Source organism: Myxocyprinus asiaticus, chromosome 39, assembly GCF_019703515.2.
Source record: "Myxocyprinus asiaticus isolate MX2 ecotype Aquarium Trade chromosome 39, UBuf_Myxa_2, whole genome shotgun sequence".
In the NCBI taxonomy this organism is placed as follows: Eukaryota; Metazoa; Chordata; class Actinopteri; order Cypriniformes; family Catostomidae; genus Myxocyprinus; species Myxocyprinus asiaticus.
In genome coordinates this window covers 35,003,609-35,028,855 of record NC_059382.1, presented here as the reverse complement: position 1 = coordinate 35,028,855, position 25,247 = coordinate 35,003,609, and the positions used below count along the sequence as shown (strand labels likewise).

General features: G+C 38.7%; 1 protein-coding gene across 2 annotated transcripts in view; it reads left to right on the top strand.

Annotated features, from left to right (window-relative positions):
• The window catches only part of rsrc1 (arginine/serine-rich coiled-coil 1), a 460,355-nt gene that overhangs the window by 259,526 nt on the left and 175,582 nt on the right, over positions 1-25,247 (top strand). For both annotated transcript variants that reach the window (XM_051679647.1, XM_051679648.1), the window contains one exon: positions 13,434-13,485. In XM_051679647.1, the coding sequence (XP_051535607.1) occupies positions 13,434-13,485 (52 nt within the window). The remainder of the gene's footprint in view (positions 1-13,433; positions 13,486-25,247) is intronic.

The window sequence follows — 25,247 nt, the reverse complement described above, 5'->3', positions numbered from 1 at the left end:
ATCAAAGCTATAAATATGTGTGTGTATATATACAGTATATATATATATATATATATATATATATATATATATATTATTGTCTTATCGTGTATTCTATGTTTTATTTTCTATTCAATTTTTATTTTTTTATTTTTTTATTATTATCTATGTCTTGTTGCTGTTTTGTATTGTTATGCACTATAAGCTCCTGTCACCAAGACAAATTCCTTGTATGTGTAAGCATACTTGGCAATAAAGCTGATTCTGATGTCTAACACAGTTCTGAGTGGCAATTACAAGAAATGTCCAGTAGAGGTCAGCCAAGCTCCAATTTTGAATGATTCCAAAACACTTTCAGAGATGTAGAAGGGAACCGTCAACTTCTCGCACATGCGCAGTCTGTTATGTTTGTCTAAGTATGTGTAACCAGTGGCAGTTTCTCAGGTCCAGCAAAGCCTTCTCTGCTGGCCTAACATGCCAAATAAATATGTATTTTTCATCCTTTCATTCTCAATCACCTTTTTACCTATGTATTTTTAACTGCTTTCCACTCTTAATTAATCTACAAACAAATAGAGAAAAACGAAAAGTTTATCCAGTCAGAATTTATTCCTTGATGCTTACAAGCAAAGTGTGACAACTGTTTCTCAAATCGCAAACCCGAAGCAGCACATGAGATTGAGCTCCACCCCGTCAGGCCGGCAGAATTTCCACAGAATCCCTCAACAGTGCAAATGAATGAGCAACTAAAGTCAGATTGTCAGATTCATCAGCCAATCAGATTGATTTATTTGTTCTTGGTGTGTGTGATCTTTAGGATATGTCCCAGTCGAGGCCTTATAGCTGGCCTTGAGTGACGCAATCACGCTTTAAGTGACATAATTTGAAAGCGAAGAACGCGAGATCTTGCTGACCAGTTGACTGTCATTACTGCCGCTATCGCCATTGAGAAAGTGATCCTTATGGATTTACAAACCTGAGATGTTCTTCATGACCGTGTGTTTGCTTAATTTATTAAACAGGAAAGGAGGACTGATTTTCACTTCAAGCAAATTGGTAAGTGCTTTTTGCATTGTTATAGCAACATCAGGAGTTTTCTCAGTGTAGATCAGGCTGCTTGAGCATTCAGTGTCGGATCAAGTTTTGAAAAGTAGTGCTGTGTTCCATTCAACTCGGAAAGTTGGATTTTACAACCTCCTACTAGGAAAAGTGCAGTGGAATGCATCTTTAATTCAGAATTACAACTTGTAGGCTCATGCAGAAATTCTCAACTCCATTTCTGCATGAGTTTTCAACGATTTCGCCGAGATGCAGGGGCATGATGTCACACAAACATGTGGACACTCAGGGAGATATACAAAGTAGGTGATAAACATTCACTTTTTTAAGCAATATCGATAAATGAGTTCGTTTCCACATTACATGATATTAAAGCTTGTTTAACAAACGCCTACTGCAGAAACAGGTGTATAAAACATTATAATCTCTTTTGATAATCATACATCTGAAACACAAATGCTAGCGCTGCAACATTGTTTATCAGTTGGGTTGCTAGGAGACATGTCTAATGAGAGTCAAACCCCTGCTAAGCTTACGGGAGCATTGCAGTTCTGAATATCGGGGAATGAAATGCATTTATGGTTGGAGATATCAAGTAGGAATATCCCAAATCAAACAAATATTATTAGATAGATTTTTCCAGGTATTATAGACCTCCTTGGTAGATTCATATGAAAAATTATGATTTTTGAATGTCTGTTCGGGAGACGTTCATTTCACAAAACAGTCATGCTGCAGTTAAAATTAGGCTTGCTTGAGCATTAAGTGTCATTTCAAGTTCTGGCTTTCGTGCATGGATGTTTTTATAAATATAATTTCATTTGTATTGTATCTTGCACTGCTTTTCATGAATTGGTATTATTAATTAGCTGCGACATAATGTATGATGCCCAAAGGCATAGGGTGTCTGTGTGTAACTACGTTCTTCAGTTAACTATGTTTATCAAAAGAACGACAGAACTCTCAGTGTAAGACCAGAACTTTGTAGAAAAGTTTGATCACACTTGCCTATTCTTTAAAATCTAAAATGTGCAGTAACAAATAATACAGTATAACATCATCAAAACTAAAAAGTAACACAAAAGTATGGAAATTATGCAGTGACCAAAACAAATTAAATCAGAAACATCTTCTATTTGAACTTCAGTTTAGCCTTTCATCTATTCCAGCTCTGCACACAATTCATTTTCTCAATAAACTTCAGGTGCATCCTGGGATATTTTTTAAACAGTATTGAATGATTTCATATGTTGGACACTTGTTGGCTACTTGTCTTTAAAAAATAAATAAATAAATAAATAAAAGGTTTGTGTAAACATCTATAATTAGGCACAATTTATTTTTGAGTACAGAAATAATCTACAACATTTGACCATAAGCCTTTAGATCAAAAGGTTTTAAGATTATGAGAAACAACTTAGTGTCCTTTGGACTGGTTGTGTAGGTTATATTTATTTTATATTTATAAGTTATTGATATTCATTTTATTTACTAACATTGACTATTTTTTAATTTCATTTGTATTGTATCTTGCACTGCTTTTCAGCCAGCTGCGTCAAATCCTAAAGGCACGCGGACAAGTTTCTTACACCTCTCTCCCATTTGCCGCTGTCTCTTCTCCTTAAATACTCCCGTCTCCCCTCGCTGGAACGCGAGGCAGGTGTGGCGTGCAGGTGGAAGTCATTCGCCATTTATCTTCCCGGCCTCGCTCTGCCCAGACACCGCTTGGCTCCACCCTGCTCACCACAAAAGGCTATTTAAACAGTTGCATATGAATAATGAGTGCAGACTAAAAGTTAATGTACTTCATTTATTTGAAAGGGAACAGAGAAAAAAATACAACAATAAAAGGAGACCTATTGCCACATAATTGCAACAAAATTACAAGGCTAAATGACTTCTGCTCATATTAAAGTCTACCTAGACCAACTTACACCTAATGCATTGAATTACATTTGTTAATTTAAAGCAATTTTAGGGATATATAAAAATGGTTAATGATTCATTACAATATAATTTTCAGGTCTACATATTCTTTTCAATAATTATATTAAATTATAGCAAAAATGTAAAATTAATCAGTTAGCAATAAAACAAAAAAATACTGTGTGTTTGTGGACACACACACACACGTGCATCTGTCTCTCCCCATCTGATGCTGTCTTCTCCCCTTAAATACTCCCACCGCTCCTCCCTGGAATGTGAGACCGGTGTGCAAACAGGTGGAAATCGTTTACCACTTATTTTTCCAGCCTCGCTCTGCCCTGACGCTGCTCGGCCATGCCCTGCTTGCTACAGTATAGATAGATAGATCAAAATTGAGTTTTATATTTGGTACTGGGGGCTGATCACATGGATATGATCTCTTTGTTATGCTCTTCCACTTGCGTATTTGTTGGGAAAATGTGTAAAGTGGAAGAGGTTTGCCCAGTTTCCCTACTTCTGAGCATATTTAAGTCATTAAGTGATAGTGGGGAACTCTTGCTACGTGTACGCAATCTATTCAATATTTCCACAAAAGCTGAGTCTTTTTGTCTAACAATGATTGTTAATTCTGACAGTGCAAATGTGCTGTTCCACAAATCCAATGGAGCATTTTGCAAATACAATGATTTTCCTCTCACTGGTGACAATTGGCAAAAATCTCCCACAGCAATTATACTAACTTTACCAAATGGAGAGCAGTTACCTGTCTGCTTTATTTGTGTAAGCCTACCATGGACATAGGCTAGTAGGCTGTGGTTTACCATAGAAATGTAATCTATAATCAGTATATGCAAGTCACTAAATACCAATGTATTTATTTTTCCTGATTGAAAATGTACTATGGATGGTCTTGGCACCCAAGTTGAAAGCAGCAATTCCGGTAGGTGCTGTCAATAGAATAGAAACTTTGTCTGGTGCAGTTGCAATTTGGGATAATAATCTGGTCGCTCCATAATGAATAGCTCTGATTAAATGTGACTTTCCTGTTCCTGCACCTCCAGTAACAAATACATGGAAAGGCTCTGGCTTTTTACCTCTAACTTACTCTAAGCACCACTGTCTTACTTGATAGAAATTATATTTTTGTTTGGATTTCAGAGACCTAAGTAGATTGAGAGCAACTGATCTACACAAGACATTCAAACAAGATTCAAATCGATTGCTTCTTTTTTAATGGATATATCAGGAATTATATCAACATGCTTATTAAGTTCTTTTGATGAATCTCTAATTTCTTGTTGACATTCCAAGCGCACTGACTCCTGCTCAGGACACATCTCACACGTTTGCCAGTTTGCTCTGTCTACATTTTGCGAGGGCCCTACGTCCCCCTGTGACAGGAGGACCCCTCATTATTCTTATTTTCAAGGTTTTCTGTACTTTTGGGGTACGTAAAATGCATGAAAACTCTTGAAAGTTTGCATACACATCAGAGTTGCTGACCATCAGGGCTTGTCAAAGTTGCCGGGGTGGGTCATGCAGAGAGGGGCTCTGCAGCACCACCTAGAACATGGGCCTGTTCGGGGGGCTCTGTAGCACATACCTTTTGAGCTACAGTCACCAAACTTTGTTCACATATAGATCTCATCAAGCCAGGCAACTTTCGTGCTGACAGTCATAAGCTCTGCCCAAAAGGAATTTGGCCGCTTTGGATTGTTTGAAAAATGCATGCTCTGGAATTTGATATACTCCTCAGAGGGATTTCATGTTACAGGTACCAAATGTGGGCGACATCATGCCAAGACATTGACAATGCTAAATTGCGAAAGGATTTTTGATATATCGAACGGTGTTGCCATGGCGAAACAATAAATTAATGTAAAAAAATTGGGATAAGGAATTGTCTCATATCTTCTGCTTGCATGGTTTGATTTACATACAGATTGAGCCAAATGTTTGTCCTTGCTCAAATATATGAACTCTAATTATATTTGTTCGTATATGGCCAGTGGCGATTTCTCAGGGCCAGCAAAGCCTTCTCTGCTGGCATAACATGTCTAATAAATACATATTTTTTTCATCCTTTCATTCTGATTGACCTTTTTGACTATGTAATTTAAATCGCTTTCCACTCATAATTAATCTACAAATGAATAGCAAAAAAAAAAAAAAAAATGTATCCAACTCAGTCGGACTCTTTTTATCAGCGCTGATTTATTTCTCCACTGATGTACAATATCTCATGACTGACAATAGCACACATAGAGATGAAGTTATCAAATATTATGTTATTATGGGAGTCCCATCCCTTTACTTAGTTTGACTGCGGCAAAACAAATGCTTAAAGTCTGAAGCAGTCGCAGCATTTCCAAATATACAGCAGCTGTTTGTATAATCTACATATTAACGGTGTATCCTTCTAAACATTCGCTGCACCGCAGACAGCACACATACATCACAGCTCGCGTTTAATCTTCACCCTGCGTGCTGAGAATGAGACACAAAAACCTGCATTTATACAAAGAATCCCTAACATTCACTTAAAATCTTTCTGTTTCTCATAATTTGACCTTGGCTGCATTATATTTTTTTCCTTTTTGGGACTATAATCAAAGTTTGCATAATTAGATGTGTTTGGGGGGATTTGGCTACTGAAAATGTAACATTTTAATTTAATTCTGCTCAAATGAACGAAAAAAACGAAAAAACTTGAATAAAGATTCTTTCATTTTGCTGAACGAGACTCAAAGATCCAAGTCAGAAAAATTATCCGATCTTCCCATCACTACTGGCGCTGTCTCTTCTCCTTAAATACTCCCGCCTCCCCTCGCTGGAACGCGAGGCCGCTCTTCCCAGACGCCGCTTGGCTCCGTCCTGCTCACCACAAAAGGCATTTAAACAGTTGCATATGATTAAAGAATGCAGACTAAATGATAATGTACTTCATTTATTTTGAAAGAGAACAGAGAAAAAAAAAACTCCCTGTACTCCTTGAAACACCGTCTTTTTCCAGACCAGCCTCTATTTCTCCTGAGGTTACCTGTGGGTTTTTCCTTTTATCCCGAACAATTCTTCTGGCAGTTGTGGCTGAAATCTTTCTTGGTCTACCTGACCTTAGCTTGGTATCAAGAGATCCCCAAATTTTCCACTTCTTAATAAGTGATTGAACAGTACTGACAGGCATTTTCAAGGCTTTGGATATCTTTTTATATCCTTGTCCATCTTTATAAAGTTCCATTACCTTGTTACGCAGGCCTTTCTATATATATATATATATATATATATATATATATACACACACTTTATATATTCATAATATTATTCAAACATGTTTTGTTTGCATCCAGAACACACAATTAAAAGTCTTCAAGATCGTTTTGCTTTTCTCTTGACTTCATTCACATGTGACCTTAAGGTTATCCAAAAGTAATTGCAAGTGATCTTATTGCATTTACTTTCTTATGTGGTAAATTAATTAGGGTACTGATTACATTTTTTACTAAGTAATCAGTATTTGTAAAGGATTACATTTTCAAAGTAACCCTCCGAACCCTGTTCATTTGTTAAACTGGAAAAAGAACAAGCTGAGTACAGTACACCATTTGATACAGTACCTATCGCACCATGTTCTTTTGAATAGTGAAAATCATAGCAAATGTCATAGGCTGTCCGGGTTTTCCAAACATTCAGAAAACTTGTATACTGTGCACAGTATATATATAGCATAAAAGTAGAAGTAGGATGCCATCCGTACACAGCCAATATCTAACTGACAATGCCAAAATTTCACAATTTCTGCCAGGGTATGCAAACTTTTGAGCACAACTGTGTGTGTATATATATATATATATATATATATATATATATATATATATATATATGTATATATATATATATATATGTGTGTGTGTGTGTGTGTGTGTGTGTGTGTGTGTGTGTGTGTGTGTATGTATGTATGTATGTATGTATATATATATATATATATATATATATATACACACACACACACACACACACACACACACACTGTGGTTGTGTGTGTGAGATATATGTGGCAGACCTCTGCCTGTCCTATTGAGGCAGGTGAACAATCCACATAAGACTTTAATTCCACACTTTTCAGTGTACATCAAAACATATATGTGCTTTTCCGCACAATAAACAAACACATTCAACAACACTCAACAGCCTTGCTTTTCAGCAGTCACATACAGCTCCGTGCCTCTGTCTCTCCCCATCTCCTGCTGTCTTCTCTCTTTATATACTCCTGCCACTCCTCCTTGGAACGCGAGACCGGTGTGCAAACAGGTGGAAATCGTTTAACACTTATCTCTCCGGCCTTGCTCTGCCCTGACACCACTCGGCCATGCCCTGCTTGCCACAATATAGATAGATAGTAGAGGTGTAACGCTTAAAATTCCTCACGGTTCTGTTTGTATCACGGTTTTAGGGTCACGGTTTCGGTACAGTTTGGTATTTGTTATGTTCAGAAAAAGAAATATTACTGCCAAACCCAAAATAAATATATTCTATTTGGAAACAGACACTTCCAAGAGATTTGCCCTCACTACAAATCACTATGGTTTTACAACAGTAAATGGTATTTGTAGTAAAATCAAAATTACCACAAAACCACAAAATTAACAATTAACAATGTTACAATACTATAGTAAAATCAAGGTTACTATATGGAAATTACAGTTACTATTGGAAAACAATGGTTAATTGTATCAAAACTATGATTTCTGCCAAGAAAACAATGGTGACAGCAGTCATTGTTACTTCAGTAATGGGTACTACAGTATTACTGAATAAAACCATGGTTAATTTTCGTTAGTGTCCTTAACAAACAAAAAAATGCTCTAATTACTAACTCAACATTTAACTTTAATACCTGCATTTATGCATCAACATAATGTGCATTTCATATTCAACTCAACATATATTCAGAAGTTGTACACCACTATAGAATGAATAACCTTGCTGTAAAAATTTATGCTAGAATAGATGTCGTAATGCAACATAAATGTTTTAATCATCTGTGGAAATCCCACATCTTCATCAACAGAGTTAAGGGAATAACTTTGGCAATGAACACCCCGAGCACTTCAGTTTTTGTTTCATTTCTGTTCGATCTAGCAGCGAGTGCCTGTTTAAAGACGGAAGGGATTGTGTCTGAGTGCAGTTTCAGGCTCACCTGCGGCTCTGTGCGCACCGCGCGCTATATATTCCCAGATGATGTCAGCATAAATAAATAATCAAACATCGATGTATTACCAGTATACGGCACTCACGTCAAGCAGTGTCTGCAAACAGTGCCTGTTTTGTAAATGTTTTTTGACCGTTGCTGTTTTGATTGACCACAAAATGAAAAAGTTCCCAGACAGGAGACTTGAATGACGCAGGAGCTTCTTTCTTGCAGCTTGTTTTCTCAGCTTGCCATTTTCAACTTCACACTAATACGTGCAGAACTGTGAATCATCAACTGATTTAACAAACTTACAGTTAAAAGGACAACTTCTCCCTGTAGAAGGTTAACCCACGTGAAACACAGGCAAAGTGTGTCCATCTACAGAGCCATACAGGTGCATTAGTGGAGGTTACAACTGCGCATGTCTATTTGGCACTTTATTTTCTTTGCCAAAGTTTATGATCCAGATGCATTATTAAACTAGAGATGAACCACAGAGCAAATGCTTAACAAACCGTGGGTGGTGAACCGTGCGGTTTGTTTTTTTTACAGAGAACTATTACACCCCTAATAGATAGATAGATAGATAGATTCACATTTATATTATGTATAAATGTATTTTAACAAATAGCATCAAACATATTTACATACATAAAGCTTATCCTGTATAATACACTTCCGTTAAAAAAAAACAATTGGCATAATGTTAGTGGACATTTCAGGTGAATAAAGCTGCTAAATCATAGATTCAAAAATATTAACATAATTTAAACTAGAAGGTAATAATGTTACTTAACCAATCTGATTTGGTTGTTGCATTTTCATCAGTGGACCCTCACAATGAAATGCATGCTGTTTTTACTTCAATCATTGGATTGGATCATAAGCAGAGAACATGAAACTTAAGTACTGTCGCTCACATGTCGCATGTTTTGAAAATGCACACTTTACATATTTAAATGTTTTCACTGTAATGTAAATGCAAAAATAGACTTCAGAAGATGAAAGTTGAGTTTTTAAGCTTTAATTTGATACCAAGTTTGTGAACATTGATGGAGTTTTTGATATAAAACAAAGAATTTGTTTTATAGCCACATTCAAATGGCCCACCTGTTGGCCAGTGACAGTTAACAGGTTTAAAATGGGCATGTAAGACGGCCTCTGTAGCACCCCCATTTTCACCTACAGTCACCAAAATTAGTACATATATAGTTCTCATCAAGCTGGACAACTTTCAGAATTATACTTATTAGCTCCACCCAACAGGAAGTCATCCATTTTGGATTTTCTGAAAATTGCATTCTCTGAACTTTAAATACTCCTCCTAGGGGATTCATGAGACTGTCACCACATTTAGACAACATTATGCCAAGATATTGAAGATGCTAAATTGCAAACAGATTTTGAAATATCGAATGGTGTTGCGATAGTGAGGCATTAAATTAATGGCAAAAAATGGGAAACAGCAGTGTCTCGCATCATCTTTGTTCAATGTGTGATTTAGATCAAAATTGAGATGTTGGGGGCTAATCACATGGATTTGACTATTTTGGGTAAAGGACATAGCGCCACCACCGGGCAGCAGGAAGCGTGGCTCTTAAAAGAGACTTTAAAATAGTTCTCTCATATTTACCTAAGTTGCTTCAAAATTGTCTAGAATAATGTCAAATGCCAAATGCATGTGTCCACCTTGCATTGTTTTCCGAAAGCCAATGGGTGGAAATGGACCCATGGTGCTTGGGCCCGTCATTGCTGCTCGCAGTTATATTTATTGTTATTATTGTTGTTATTATTATTATTATTAACTTTTATCAATAAACTCAATATCTTCTCAAAGCAATACAAAGAAAATAATACATAAGTACAAAATACCCTACAAAAATAATGTAAACACTTCTTGCAGAAAATAGATATCAAATAACACTTCTAGCAAAAAAATAAAAATAAATAATAGACTGAATTGAAATGAATTAGTGCAGAGCACTTTTTTTAGCTTTCATAATTTTCTTTAGTGTGCTTCAAGGTGGTAAAACTGATTACTTGTATTACCTTGAGTGATTATCGTCACACGACACAGTTTGCAGTTTAAATCTTTCTTCCTGTGTCTGCTTTTGTGAACCAACATGACAGGTGTCACACTTGTTTTAATAACAAGTTCCTTTTCATTTGCTTGACATTTCTATGGATCATATCAGTAATAATTCATCAAATAATGAGCAAACTATGATGTGCAGTGTTAAGCGCACTTTTGGCATATTAAAGAGATGATCCAGGTGTCTGGATCACAGTGAGTAGAGTTTGTCAGAATATGGTGGTCTGCTGCATCTTCCACTATATCACTCAGAATATGTTTGTACGGTTGCCTGGTCTGCATAATTCAGTGAGGCTGGACCCACCTCCACATAGCCAAACTGTGTTCGCAGCCAAATTGTGCCTAAGAAAGCCTTACCGTGCTCTGCGACCCTGAAAAGACCTCTCATCATGCCCCGCCTGCAGTGGGTAGAGTCAGGCCAATTTGTTCACAGTCTGCCCATTGTTGTATCTTCCAAGATGTGACAAAATTGTAGACGTGCCCTGTTTTCCTCTAGAGAGCGGAACCACTGTCCAGGTCAGGCCTGTGAATAGCCTCGAGTTTGCCCCTTGGTTCTACAAAGCATTGCTTAGGCCACAGGTTGGCTATGTGCCTTAAGGCTTTCCACCTCTTTCGCTCATGAGCGAAAGGCTTTCACGCCTTTTTCCCCTCATCCATTTGTTTTAGTCAGATGAGCATCTGCACCATCTGTGCCCTGTCAGAGCACAAAAAATGTGGATTTCCAAGCAGAGAATTTCCCATTGGGTTTTTGAGTCTTTGACACCGGCATCTGAGGAACAAGAGGTGGTTAGGCTAATCCTGCTTGCTGGAAGTTAGGGCCCATTTTTGTCGCTTGGAGGACATTTGTGTTGCTGCATGTCTCCACTTGCTTCCCATTTCTAGCTGTGCGGTAGGTTGAGGCTCCTGAAGAACTCTGTTTCAGTGATTTCATCACCCTTATAGACCACTTCAGATTGCAAATATTAGATTGCTTCTCTTATAATCAATGAAGCTGTTAACGCTGAAAGCGAGTGACTTGCAGACAAGGTAAAGATCTTTCTTATTAAAAAAAACAAAAACAAAAAACAGAAAAAAACGACATTATCTGTCTCTTCTGCATGCGTTTCTATACTAACCCAGTGATTCTGAGAACTTGACCTCTCGGTATGCAGATATTATTGACATTTGTGTGTCAAATTGCTTATGTTTCTCATTTGTAATTCGTATTGGATAAGTGTCTTTTAAATGACTAAATGTAAATTACAGTTTCCTTCATTATATTGGGAGCAATAAATAGTCACTTTTAGAGCATATAAAGAAATATTCTGACTTAACTAAAAAACTCTAGCTATCAAATGTACAGTTAGTTAACAAAAATGTTGTTTGCCTACCAGAGATGAGATGTGTGACAGTTGTTAGTACTGCATGTATCCAGCTGTCTCGCTTCATTGCTGCAGTTCATGCATCTATTTGTGGTTGCTTTTTCTGAGATCTAAACACTTCAATTTCTGTTTGTTCCAGGTATCCAGGGAACATGGTCCAAATTTTAATAATGACATTTTATGACAATTGTATTAATGTTAGTAATGGTAAAATTGTCAAAGTCAGTATGAATAAAGCGCCTCCATCTTTTGTTTTGAATTTTGTTTTGAGTTAGACAACTAGCTGGACATTTTCTAGGAACAAAGACATCACTTCCTTATAGTCCTTGAAATGGTCTATAGGCTATGACTATATGTCAGTACTGTTATTAACCAGACATTGCTGTTAGTTAAGTTTGCCACCACAGTGGGTCACAACTAGATTGGATAGTATCCAGGATCAAACATGTGTGGTCTTTGTCAAACAGTGTTTTGCATCTTATTTACAATCTATCTGTATACAAATATATCTTGATCATTTCTCTCTCTCTCTCATTGCTCAGTGTTATAGCACATGCCAAGTTTTCCACAATGAGGCCTCTGTTATGCAGTAATTTGACAAACTTATCTAATTATTAATCCGTCACCCATCCTTCATTCTTTGAAACAAATTACATTTTTCTTCATATTGATGCTCATTTTTGTTCTTTTATGTTTTCCTCCCTCTTTTTCTTATGTAAACACATGTGGTGTAATATCACCTGACATTTGCCTCAGGGGCACTTTAAACAAATGCAGATGCAATGGTGGAAATGTCATAATAAACTGTAACTAAGATGATTGCTGTGCCATCTATTATCCTTCCATTTAAGCAGAGTGATCACTCTGTTCTTCCCCCTCGTTATTGCAGCATGGCTGGGTATTATTGTAATCGGAGAGAGAGTGGAAGATGGGTTGAAACGGAAGGAGAGGGGGTTTATCTGAACATTCAATAATCCTTCCTTTATTTCTGTCTACTTGATTGATGCCCTGAAACTGCCTAATATGCTTCTGATAACAATATAAAGGAGAAAAAAGCAAGAGGTGCATACTCAAAAGAGCACAGAGAAGATGTGCGTGTTTTTTGTTTTTTTTCCCAAGTTATCAAAGGCAAGGTGTAGAAAACAACCAGATTTCCAAGAAGAGCTTGATGTGTTTGTCATCTAAGACACAGCGTAGTGATAATTTTACATTTAAGCGGGTCATTATATTTCCCCGCTGTCACCCAAGATGACATTTTTACAAAGTGACACCTTTACAATCTGATAAATCAAATTTAAGCTGAATAATGTACGTTGTGGCTGTCTGCGACACCCACATTCTCCGAAGAACGGCAGTCATACAGAATCCACATTTAAAGTTAATACTATTAGCATTTAATTTCTCTGTAATCCTACACACTATCATAACACCGAAATCTAATAGTGGAGATACTGGAATTATTGCCACGCCCTCTTCCAGTGCTCCTGTCAGTTTTCCACATGTTCAGCCCTCATGTGCGTGTTTACACACATACACACACACACACACACACACACACACACACACACGGTTTGCTGAGATTTATTTCCATTTGTAAGATGTGATCTCATCAAGGAAATGAAAAATTCAGATGAAACTTTTGCAGTTTTAACCCTGTTTTTTAATATGCTCACAGTGTTTATTTATTTATTTTTTGTTGTTGTTTTTTACATTTTAATGAAATGTTCAGTGAGTGGAATGACAGATTGTGGTTGTCTTTTATTGTCTTATTTCCTCCTAAACAAGGGTTATGGCAAATCCATAATGACTTCCTCTCTCATTCTAGACATCTGCAGAACAGGCGAAAGCACGACTCCAGCTGGTGCTCCAAGCTACAGGTACGAGACTGTTTTTGACACACACTTATGAGTTCAAAACCAGCCCACACTTCTTTAATAGTTCTCAAAGCTCCATTCATCAGTACACACCTCAATTATTTACTGTGAACATGTGCCCAGTGAAGAGGGAGATCAGTATCTGTGCTGTGCTGTTCTAATATCAGTGTCACTGAGTCAGTTAGATTTTGGCTGTGTACAGATGGCATCCTACTTCTACTTTTTTGCTGTATATATATACTGTGCACAGTATACAAGTTTTCTGAATGTTTGGAAAACCCGGACAACCGATGACATTTGCCATGATTTTCACTATTCAAAAGAACATGGTGCGATAGGTACTGTATCAAATGGTGTACTGTACTCAGCTTGTTCTTTTTCCAGTTTAACAAATGAACAGGGTTCGGAGGGTTACTTTGAAAATGTAATCCTTTGCAAATACTGATTACTTAGTTAAAAATGTAATCAGTACCCTAATCCATTTACCACATAAGAAAGTAAATGCTATAAGATCACTTGCAATTACTTTTGGATAACCTTAAGGTCACATGTGAATGAAGTCAAGAGAAAAGCAAAACGATCTTGAAGACTTTAAATTGTGTGTTCTGGATGCAAACAAAACATGTATGAATAATGTTATGAATATATAAAGTGTGTGTGTGTATATATATATATATATATATATATATATATATATATATATATATATATATATATATATATATATATATATATATATATATATATATATATATGTATATATGTATATATATATATATATTTATGTATATATATATATATATATATATATATATATGTATATATGTATATGTATGTATACACACACACAGTTGTGCTCAAAAGTTTGCATACCCTGGCAGAATTTGGCCTTGATTTGGAAAATAGGACTGATCATGCAAAAATTTCTTTTATTTAAGGATAGTGATCATATGAAGCCATTTATTGTAGGTTCTACTGGTTGTTTAGATCAGTGTTACTATCAGAAATAATTAATTATTTCTTTAGTTATTAATTAATATTTAAATTAAATAATAGAATCTAACTCATTAAAGCCTCAAACGGGGCACCAGTAAATGTAGTGCGCTACGTTCAGGAGCGGGTTTGGTTATTAGCAATAATTAATAATTATCAAATATAATTATCAGTTATTAAAATCAATAGAACATTGATTTGAATCAATGTTAGCTCTTTTAATCCTTCACATCAACAATCAAAGATAACCATCAAATTCAATAGAATATTAATTATTATCAAAGATAATCATTAATTATTAAAATCAATGGAACATTGATTAGAATTAACACTAGCTTATTGATCCTTCAAATAATTATAATTTATAATTCAACAATCATCAAAGATAATTATCAATTATCAAAATCAATAGAATATTAATAAGGATTAATATCGCCGGGGCACCACCCTGGAATCAGGGACTAATAACCAGACAGTATAACAGTCTCAATATTAGATTGTTCTCTTAAGAAAATCGACATTCAAAAGGAAACAATGAAGGCTTGAATCCGAGCACTGACATCCCCCTGCCAGCATTTGACACGGGTGTATGCAAAACAAACCAAAACACTTCTCTTTGAAATATAACAAAGTTTATTTATGCAGTAATACCAATTAATAATCAATACAATGCAGTCAATAAACTTCTGACTTACAACTACAAACTAAACAGTGACATGATTAGATATGGTAACCAAAATAATCCTATAACACATGAGAGGAAGGTGTGTGTGTGTGTGTGTGTGTGTGAGAGTGTGTGTGTGTGTGTGTGTGTGTGTGTGTGTGTGTAAGGAGGGACGCGCACAAAATGGCGGATGTGACTCTCGTGGAGAGTACGTCATGTGAGATTTCTGGCCAGAGAATATGGCCGTGAATATGGGCGGAGAGAAACTGGTTAATGCCGTCTGCCCGTTTAACGCGTCTCCGCTTGTACGATAACTTAGGGACAAAGCTGAGCTTTATCACGAAGTTATCTACTAGCCAAAAGTGTGTGCGAGAATGTTTGTGAGGGGTCGTGTGTGTGTATGGTTAGTACGAGAGAGAGAGAATAAAGTGGCGGCACAAAAGCCGGTTTCGCGATCGTGGGAGAGAAAGCATCTGTTAGTTTATCACTCAGAGACGCGGTGGATGGCTCGTAAACTGTCCCGTGGTCTTTGGTTCTTTAATGGATAAAATCAGTGTGCCGGTCTCGCCCACGATGGCGGAAGTATACAACAGTCCAATGTGGTTGGACTACAACACAGCAGATCTCATTCATGATAACAGTACATTACAGTAATACATTGAATATTATTAGCAGCAATGAGCGGACTCGGTGGTCTGTAAACTGTACAAGCAATAACCTTGATACACAAGAGTAACACACTATAATATTCTATCTCTGCCCAGACGTAAACCTCTTACTTGAATCTCATGAGAACACAGGTAGAATGTGTGTTCATCTGTCCTTTAACTCCGACTCGGTTCCTCGAGGCTCGGGTGATGACGGGAGGCCGTTTCCTCACTCTGTCGGCAGGCGGTACGGCTGCTGATTCTCGGCGGGTTGGCAGAGAAATCAGCGATGTCGACTTGATTGAAGAGGGAAGAGATTGCTCGGCGGTCTCCTTCGGATCAGTTAGAGTGTTCGGTGGAACACAGAGTAATCTCAACTTGTCCAGCAAGATGGAGATTATATGGCCACAGTTTCAAGTCGGATGTTACTTCCTTGTGCCACGAGGCTACACCTGAGAGCAGCGATGAACTGCGTCTACACACGGCGAGCAAAGTTGCTGGAAGCAATGCCCGGAAGGGTCTCAGTGTTATTTCTACTCCCGATGACATCATGGTTGAGGGCCGTTCTGTCATGTGCCTCATCCAGTAGGAGTTGAGTTTGATCCTTTAGTGAGCAAGGCTTCATGGGATTTGTAGTCTGTTTTGGACTCTCTTTGTTTGATTTTGGCACGGTTTTTATCAGTAAGATTTATGACTGTTTGTGGTTCTCAGTCAGGTTTTACGACTGTGTTAGGCCTGCCTTTGTCCTCTATCTGAATACATGAGGCCCAACATTCCCCCCTTTGGTCTGAAGAGTTGGCTGTTGTCCAGCATCTTTAGAGCAACTGAAGGGCCAAACAGTTCTTGTCGGTTCACAGTAACCTGTGGGTTACGCTATCCATGTATTCCTGATAGAAAAGAAAACGGCTGCACAGTCCATACAGTTCATTAGAGTTCACAGAGGCTTTATCGTCTGGACAGAGATTGAGGCACATCTGAGCATAGAACTTATAGCTAAATCTAAAACTACATTCACACACATAAACATCTCAAGTTATTGGTAGGCACAACATTAACCGTAACACAATCCTTTGTTGTTCTTTGGTCATAACACAAAATCAAAGTAGGACCTGACAATAGTTACTAGGACCAAGATGTTAGAGGAAAGGAAAGGAGGGTTAAAGGTTAAAAGGCTTATCCTTGGAAATGATTAGGGTTAACCTGTGGGATGGGCTCAGACTGGTGTGTAAAAAACGGCTGTACGAGAAGGAGGGAGTCCAGTCTGGTCTGTAGGTGTTGAATGTACCTGTACATGGCGTGTGCAATAATTGCGATGATCCAACCACTAAGGAGGAGCCAGAGGGCAACCAAACTGATAGGGTGTTCTTGGTAAGATGACGATCTGCTTATGTGACTAGGAAATATAGTGGTCAAGTCAGTCGGTTTGAGACTGAACTTCACTAATTTCGTCCCTTCAGCCTGAAGCTGCTGTTGAAGGGTGTCATCAATGGTGAGGTTGTGACCTCTAAATGCATCCATGATCTCAATTTCTGCATCATGTTTGTCGACGTTGAGATGGAGGACAATATCATCAATGTGCACGGTGGCTCCTTGGGGAAACATTAAGAACACTGTTTGGTTTGGTAGCCTTAGTTTAGTGGCTGTATCATGGCGGTTGTATGACATTGGGACTTCGGTGGCTGGTGTGTTAATGAGCCAGTGATTGCCTGCTCGCTCTACCCTTGTCTCTGTTCCTTCATCTTTGATGGACATGCTACCTTGACACTTTTGTTCAGGGGATTCGGCACTTAGGCCACAGAGGTAGTTAGTCGCCTCTCTAACAAAGGGGTTGTTTGGACAAACCTAATGTATATCCATGCTTAGGTTAGGGATAAGGTAGAGCGAGGGGTTCTCATCATGGTAGGCAAGTGTTGGTGGTGTTTTGAGGTGAATGTGTGCATTACCTCTTTGAAAAATAACATTAAATACGGACTTTAGTCTGTATATATTCTGCCTTTCTATGATGGGTAGATTGAGGATAAATCCTATTTTGAGGTTCTGAGGGTTTACATGGATTGGAATTTCACTGCCAAAACTATATGCCAGGTGTATCTGTGAAAGTTGCACAACGGAGGTAGTAGCAGATCTAAGGATTTGTTTGACAAGGTCTAGGGAGACCAGGTGAGCTGGAATCTTTCCACCACTCAGACTGTTGACTGAGGAGCTAATTTCCCTGAGGTCCTGCATTAGACCTCTAACGAGTCCCTCAAAGTCCCTAAAGCATGCAAAGTGTTATTGATAAGAGCGGAGTGCAAATTTACAGTGACTATAGTACCCTGAAGGGTTTTACCCAGGCCCTGTAATTGTTCTTGTTGGGAGTCGTCGTCTCTGCTGGATTTTGGATGATGGTGACTTGTCCATCTGAAACTGGCGAACTGTTTTCTGGACCAAGTGGTCTTGGTATGTCAACCTGAGCCCACATGTGTCCACGACAGCAGTCACTGAGCGGAGACAATTGGTTCAGTTGGTCCTTGCCAATTAACAGTGGTTCCGTATTAATGGGACATATGTAAACAGGGTGTACTAGCGTCATCCCTTGAAAGGTAATGTCGATCCACACCTGTTTTGTGATAGACGACCTAGCTTGTGATGCTTACGCTGCAGTTCTGTCTGTAACAATTTGCCAAGGGAGAGCTTTGCTCTAGCCACCTCTGCGAAGGTGTTGGAACACATTAGACTTATTTCAGAACCAGTGTCGAGTAGTGCGTGGGAGCTGATGCACCCAGGTGTCAGGCGTTGCCCTTAAAGAACAGATCGCCCAAGAAGGTCAGAAAAGGAGGGTGTAGCGTGTTAGGAGTGACTGTTTTTGGGAGCAACTTGGACCCTGTTCCCCTTTTCCGATCTACAAAGTAAAATTTGGCGTTAATGGGAGGGGGTACATCGTCTAGTCATACTGACGGGGTTTCAGCGCCGTGTTCCTTTGAGGAGTTCGGCGAACCTGGTGAACAACGGAGCACGTCAAGCTTCGTTACTAACTCAGTCAAGCATCTCCTTATATCCTCCATTTCCTTTCTCAAATCTTGTTCTCTGAGGGGGTTTGAAACATTTTATACCCACTCACCTTCTTGTTTGGGTTTTCGTTCGAACCGTGCCTTTCCTTTCGGCCGACGAACGTTTTGTTGTTTAGACCTGCCGTGACCCTGGGGGTGTGTCTGGTCACCACCCCCCTGGTTCTGTTGCCTACCCTGCTGGCGGGGTGATCGACGCCTCTGGGGTCCTGTTCTAGCATTCACCTTAACTCGAGGCATTTTGTTGCCTTCAAGCGCTAGGTCTGCATATTCTGAGGCTTGGATCCCCAGGGCTCTGCCATCGCCTTTGTGCCCTCGGGCAGGGCGCACGCATGTCTCCCATGCCAGTTGCGCGTACCTTCTGATTTCCTGCATGGTGGGGTTGCCCGTTCTGCAGTGCATTGTGACGTCATATCGCACACACTTGTGGAGGTTGTGAAGGAAAAGAGACTTGAAAGCTCGTTCCTCCTCCAGACCTGGTGCGTTACTTCCTTGGAAGTATGTGGTTGTCAGGCATCTGTAATACTCGCGCGGAGGCTCGTGCCTCTTCTAGGTGATGGCGAAAGCACCTATGGTAGTGGAGGCTTCGTCGATATACAGCGAATACTCCTCACGTAGGGCTTTACACAGAGATGAGTAGCGGTCTTGGGTACCAGTCGGTAATGTTTCCATGAACACATGGACACTCCTTACCGTGGTCTTCCATATGAGCTTGAGTTTTTCCCATGACGAAGCGTAAGGCAAGTCAACCAGGCAGTGCTCAATTGTCGATGTTTGAATCTCGATTACTTGGGTCAAAGCATTCTATGTCCCCAGCGAGGGACTCGAGTTGTCGAGTGCGCGAGCCTTGGTGTCAGTATGACCACGGGTCGTCCGAGTCATCCAAAACACCATAGTCACTTGGATCGCTATAGCGATGAGGACGACTTCCTCCCCAGCTCGGCTCCTAGCGTGTGTCCCTGGGTTTCTCAGGGGCACACTTCTATGCATAGTGCTAAAGAGGGGGCCCTCTTCTATGTCAGATGTTGTGCTGTGCGTTTCAGCTGCACTTACCTGATCTGACTCTACTCTTAGCTGGGCAGCTTGAAGCTGCCTGCGCAGGGTTTCGTTTTTCTTCCTGCATCCGGGCATTATCTTCCTGTGTTATGACTGTTTGTGGGCCTCAGTCAGGTTTTACGACTGTGTTAGGCCTGCCTTTGTCCTCTATCTGAATACATGAGGCCCAACATTATTATCACATAGTTGTTTGGCTCCTTTTTAAATCATAATGATAACAGAAATCACCTAAATGGCCCTGATCAAAATTTTACATACCCTTGAATGTTTGGCCTTGTTACAGACACACAAGGTGACACACACAGGTTAATTTCCCACACCTGTGGCTTTTTAAATTGCAATTAGTGCCTGTGTATAAATGGTCAATGTGTTTGTTATCTCTCACGTGGATGCACTGAGCAGGCTAGAAACTGAGCCATGGGGAGCAGAAAAGAACTGACAAAAGACCTGTGTAACAAGGTAATGGAACTTTATAAAGATGGAAAAGGATATAAAAAGATATCCAAAGCCTTGAAAATACCAGTCAGTACTGTTCAGTCACTTATTAAGAAGTGGAAAATTCGGGATCTCTTGATACCAAGCTAAGGTCAGGTAGACCAAGAAAGATTTCAGCCACAACTGCCAGAAGAATTGTTCGGGATACAAAGAAAAACCCACAAGTAACCTCAGGAGAAATACAGGCTGCTCTGGAAAAAGACGGTGTGGTTGTTTCAAGGTGCACAATTCGACGATACTTGAACAAAAATGAGCTGCATGGTCGAGTTGCCAGAAAGAAGTCTTTACTGCGCCAATGCCACAAAAAAGCCCGGTTACAATATGCCTGACAACACCTTGACACGCCTCACAGCTTCTGGCACACTGTAATTTGGAGTGATGAGACCAAAATAGAGCTTTATCTTCACAACCATAAGCGCTATGTTTGGAGAAGGGTCAACAAGGCCTATAGTGAAAAGAATACCATCCCCACTGTGAAGCATGGTGGTGGCTCACTGATGTTTTGGGGGTGTGTGAGCTCTAAAGGCAGAGAGAATCTTGTGAAAATTGATGGCAAGATGAATGCAGCATGTTATCAGAAAATACTGGCAGACAATTTGCATTCTTCTGCATGAAAGCTGCTCATGGGACGCTCTTGGACTTTCCAGCACGACAATGACCCTAAGCACAAGGCCAAGTTGACCCTCCAGTGGTTACAGCAGAAAAAGGTGAAGGTTCTGGAGTGGCCATCACAGTCTCCTGACCTTAATATCATCGAGCCATTCTGGGGAGATGTTAAATGTGCGGTTCATGCAAGAGGACCAAAGACTTTGCATGACCTGGAGGCATTTTGCCAAGACGAATGGGCAGCTATACCACCTGCAAGAATTTGGGGCCTCATAGACAACTATTACAAAAGACTGCATGCTGTTATTCATGCTAAAGGGGGCAATACACAGTATTAAGAACTAAGGGTATTCAGACTTTTGAACAGGGGTCATTTCATTTTTTTTTTTCTTTGTTGCCGTGTTTTGTTTTATGATTGTGCCATTCCGTTTTAACCTACAGTTGAATATGAATCCCATAAGAAATAAAAGAAATGTGTTTTGCCTGCTCACTCATGTTTTCTTTAAAAATGGTACATATATTACCAATTCTCCAAGGGTATGCAAACCTTTGAGCACAACTGTGTGTGTGTATGTATGTGTGTATGTATATATATATATATAGACGTGAAATACAGGGACACCGCCTCAGTAGGAAAACAAAATATGTACAAATGAAGAACGTAGTAGTATATTTAAACAAAGCAGGTGATTCCTTTATCTGCAACAGAAAATACAGAAAAAATGAAATGTCTTATTTTCTCATCAAGCAAATAAGATTAGAACAGATACACTGAATTATGTCTTTGTTGCATTAAACAAAATCTGACAGGATATCCCTCAAATTCTAAAAACACTGAAGATTTTAAATCTGCCATGTATTGCAGTTAGTGTGTAGACTAACTGGCACCATTCATTAACTTCTGACTTTATTCAATAGTTAGATCACAGGCTATCATCTTCTTCATCATCATCATTATTATTAAAGCAATGCATCCAGTGTCTTTCCTCTGCTTGCTCATCCACAGTCCAACATTACCTGCTAAACGGACTGTATGTTTATGATTTGGCAGGATTTTAGAGTAATCAGTACACTAGTATTCCATTTGAAACTTAAAAACCATGCGTGTCTTAACAGACTGGGACAAGACATTTTATCATTTGCTTGGTTTGTATTGCTTTTGCATGACACTGGGTAGCCTTGGCTAGAGAGAAATCAGAGAGTATAATCAGTATTATATGTTTTCTGATTGGCTGTGGCTTCTGATTTTGTTATCACACAACATTTTACTTTCAGTCCCTAGTCAGTCTGCATTAGGAGCTGTTCTTAGATCTTAGTGAATCCACAGAGAATAGATGGAGCAGTCCTGTTAGGGTAGAGGAAGACACAGTCTGCAGCTGTGTCAGTTTGACCACACACATTTGGAGGACACATTTTTCACCTTTTACAATCAACTCCAGATGGATTCAGGTGTAGAAGTACAGATAGTTACATTCATGTCACTCAAATATTTTTGAAAATGTGTAACAGCCAAACAGTCCTACGATGACCTCTAAATACCTGTAAGTTCACATGTTAAAGTGCACATGTTAGATTTAGCTTTCAGTGTAGGCATATATGATGTGTCCAGCATCTGTCCAATAAAGGAAAGGAAATTCACTTAGAAATGCTGTAGTCGTGTGTTAACATGGATTTTATTTATTTATTTTATTTTAGATGAATTTTGATGGTCCTTAAAAAAAAAAAAAAAAAAAAAAATGTTTCTCATGAAGTTTTACCAGTCTTCTCAAGTATATAAAAGCATCTGCAAGTATTTCTCAGGAGACCCATCTAAATAGATTGCTTTTATAAAATTATAAGCTTCACATTTTGCCTTTAAACCCTCCAAAAACTACCCCATGCACTTTCATTGTAAGTGCTTCATTTTGATTTTTTTATTTCGTGGTAATCAGCGCTATACCACAAATATTGTTGATTTGAGCTTAACTTATTTTGAACTGTAATATTCCTGTAAAATATATACATATACAGGTGCATCTCAATAAATTAGAATGTCGTGGAAAAGTTCATTTATTTCAGTAATTCAACTCAAATTGTGAAACTCGTGTATTAAATAAATTCAATGCACACAGACTGAAGTAGTTTAAGTCTTTGGTTCTTTTAATTGTGATGATTTTGCTCACATTTAACAAAAACCCACCAATTCACTATCTCAAAAAATTAGAATACATCATAAGACCAATAGAAAAAACATTTTTAGTGAATTGTTGGCCTTCTGGAAAGTATGTTCATTTACTGTATATGTACTCAATACTTGGTAGGGGCTCCTTTTGCTTTAATTACTGCCTCAATCCGGCGTGGCATGGAGGTGATCAGTTTGTGGCACTGCTGAGGTGGTATGGAAGCCCAGGTTTCTTTGACAGTGGCCTTCAGCTCATCTGAATTTTTTGGTCTCATGTTTCTCATTTTCCTCTTGACAATACCCCATAGATTCTCTATGGGGTTCAGGTCTGGTGTGTTTGCTGGCCAGTCAAGCACACCAACACCATGGTCATTTAACCAACTTTTGGTGCTTTTGGCAGTGTGGGCAGGTGCCAAATCCTGCTGGAAAATGAAATCAGCATCTTTAAAAAGCTGGTCAGCAGAAGGAAGCATGAAGTGCTCCAAAATTTCTTGGTAAACGGGTGCAGTGACTTTGGTTTTCAAAAAACACAATGGACCAACACCAGCAGATGACATTGCACCCCAAATCATCACAGACTGTGGAAACTTAACACTGGACTTCAAGCAACTTGGGTTATGAGCTTCTCCACCCTTCTTCCAGACTCTAGGACCTTGGTTTCCAAATGAAATACAAAACTTGCTCTCATCTGAAAAGAGGACTTTGGACCACTGGGCAACAGTCCAGTTCTTCTTCTCCTTAGCCCAGGTAAGACGCCTCTGACGTTGTCTGTGGTTCAGGAGTGGCTTAACAAGAGGAATACGACAACTGTAGTCAAATTCCTTGACATGTCTGTGTGTGGTTGATGCCTTGACACCAGCCTCAGTCCATTCCTTGTGAAGTTCACCCAAATTCTTGAATCGATTTTGCTTGACAATCATAAGGCTGCGGTTCTCTCGGTTGGTTGTGCATCTTTTTCTTCCACACTTTTTCCTTCCACTCAACTTTCTGTTTACATGCTTGGATACAGCACTCTGTGAACAGCCAGCTTCTTTGGCAATGAATGTTTGTGGCTTACCCTCCTTGTGAAGTGTGTCAATGATTGTCTTCTGGACAACTGTCAGATCAGCAGCCTTCCCCATGATTGTGTAGCCTAGTGAACCAAACTGAGAGACAATTTTGAAGGCTCAGGAAACCTTTGCAGGTGTTTTGAGTTGATTAGCTGATTGGCATGTCACCATATTCAAATTTTTTGAGATAGTGAATTGGTGGGTTTTTGTTAAATGTGAGCCAAAATCATCACAATTAAAAGAACCAAAGACTTAAACTACTTCAGTCTGTGTGCATTGAATTTATTTAATACACGAGTTTCACAATTTGAGTTGAATTACTGAAATAAATGAACTTTTCCATGACATTCTAATTTATTGAGATGCACCTGTATATATATATATATATATATATATATATATATATATACTGTATGGTATGATATATTTCATTTTAGTAAGTATCAGAATTACACATTTCCTAGAATTTGAATTGTTCCCACTTTGTTTTAATAAGAGTGTTCACTAAAACTGGTATAAACTCCACAAGTTTGTGCCATACCCGATGATCCATGTTATCACCACATGATTTGAGAATGTGTGAAAGAGTACCCTGTGTGCTCTTTGTACAAAGGATTTAATATGGTCACGAGAATCTTATTTGTACTTAAAACTTTACTTGGTTTTTTCAATTTTCAAAATCCTAAAACACAAATTATAGCATCAGTGTATCCACAAGGATGAGCTATACCAACAGTGTTTCTGTGAGTGTGCATTCAAGAGCTCTCAACATGTCAAAGAACAGAGACTGTATCATTTGAACACTGTGCATCCCACCTTTAAAAGCTTTGATTATGAAACAGATGTGAAAGTGTTCTATTACGTTTTAGTGTGATCCGTGTGTGTGCAGTGACCCAGCTGTCAGTTGTACAGGAAACATAAAGGGACTGCATGCCATACATCACCTAGCAGCCACTCACCAATCAGTCCTGTGAAAAACATGCATAATGTTGGTTATAAGGACAGACAGCAGACAACATAAATAAATAAATAATTAAAAGTGTATCA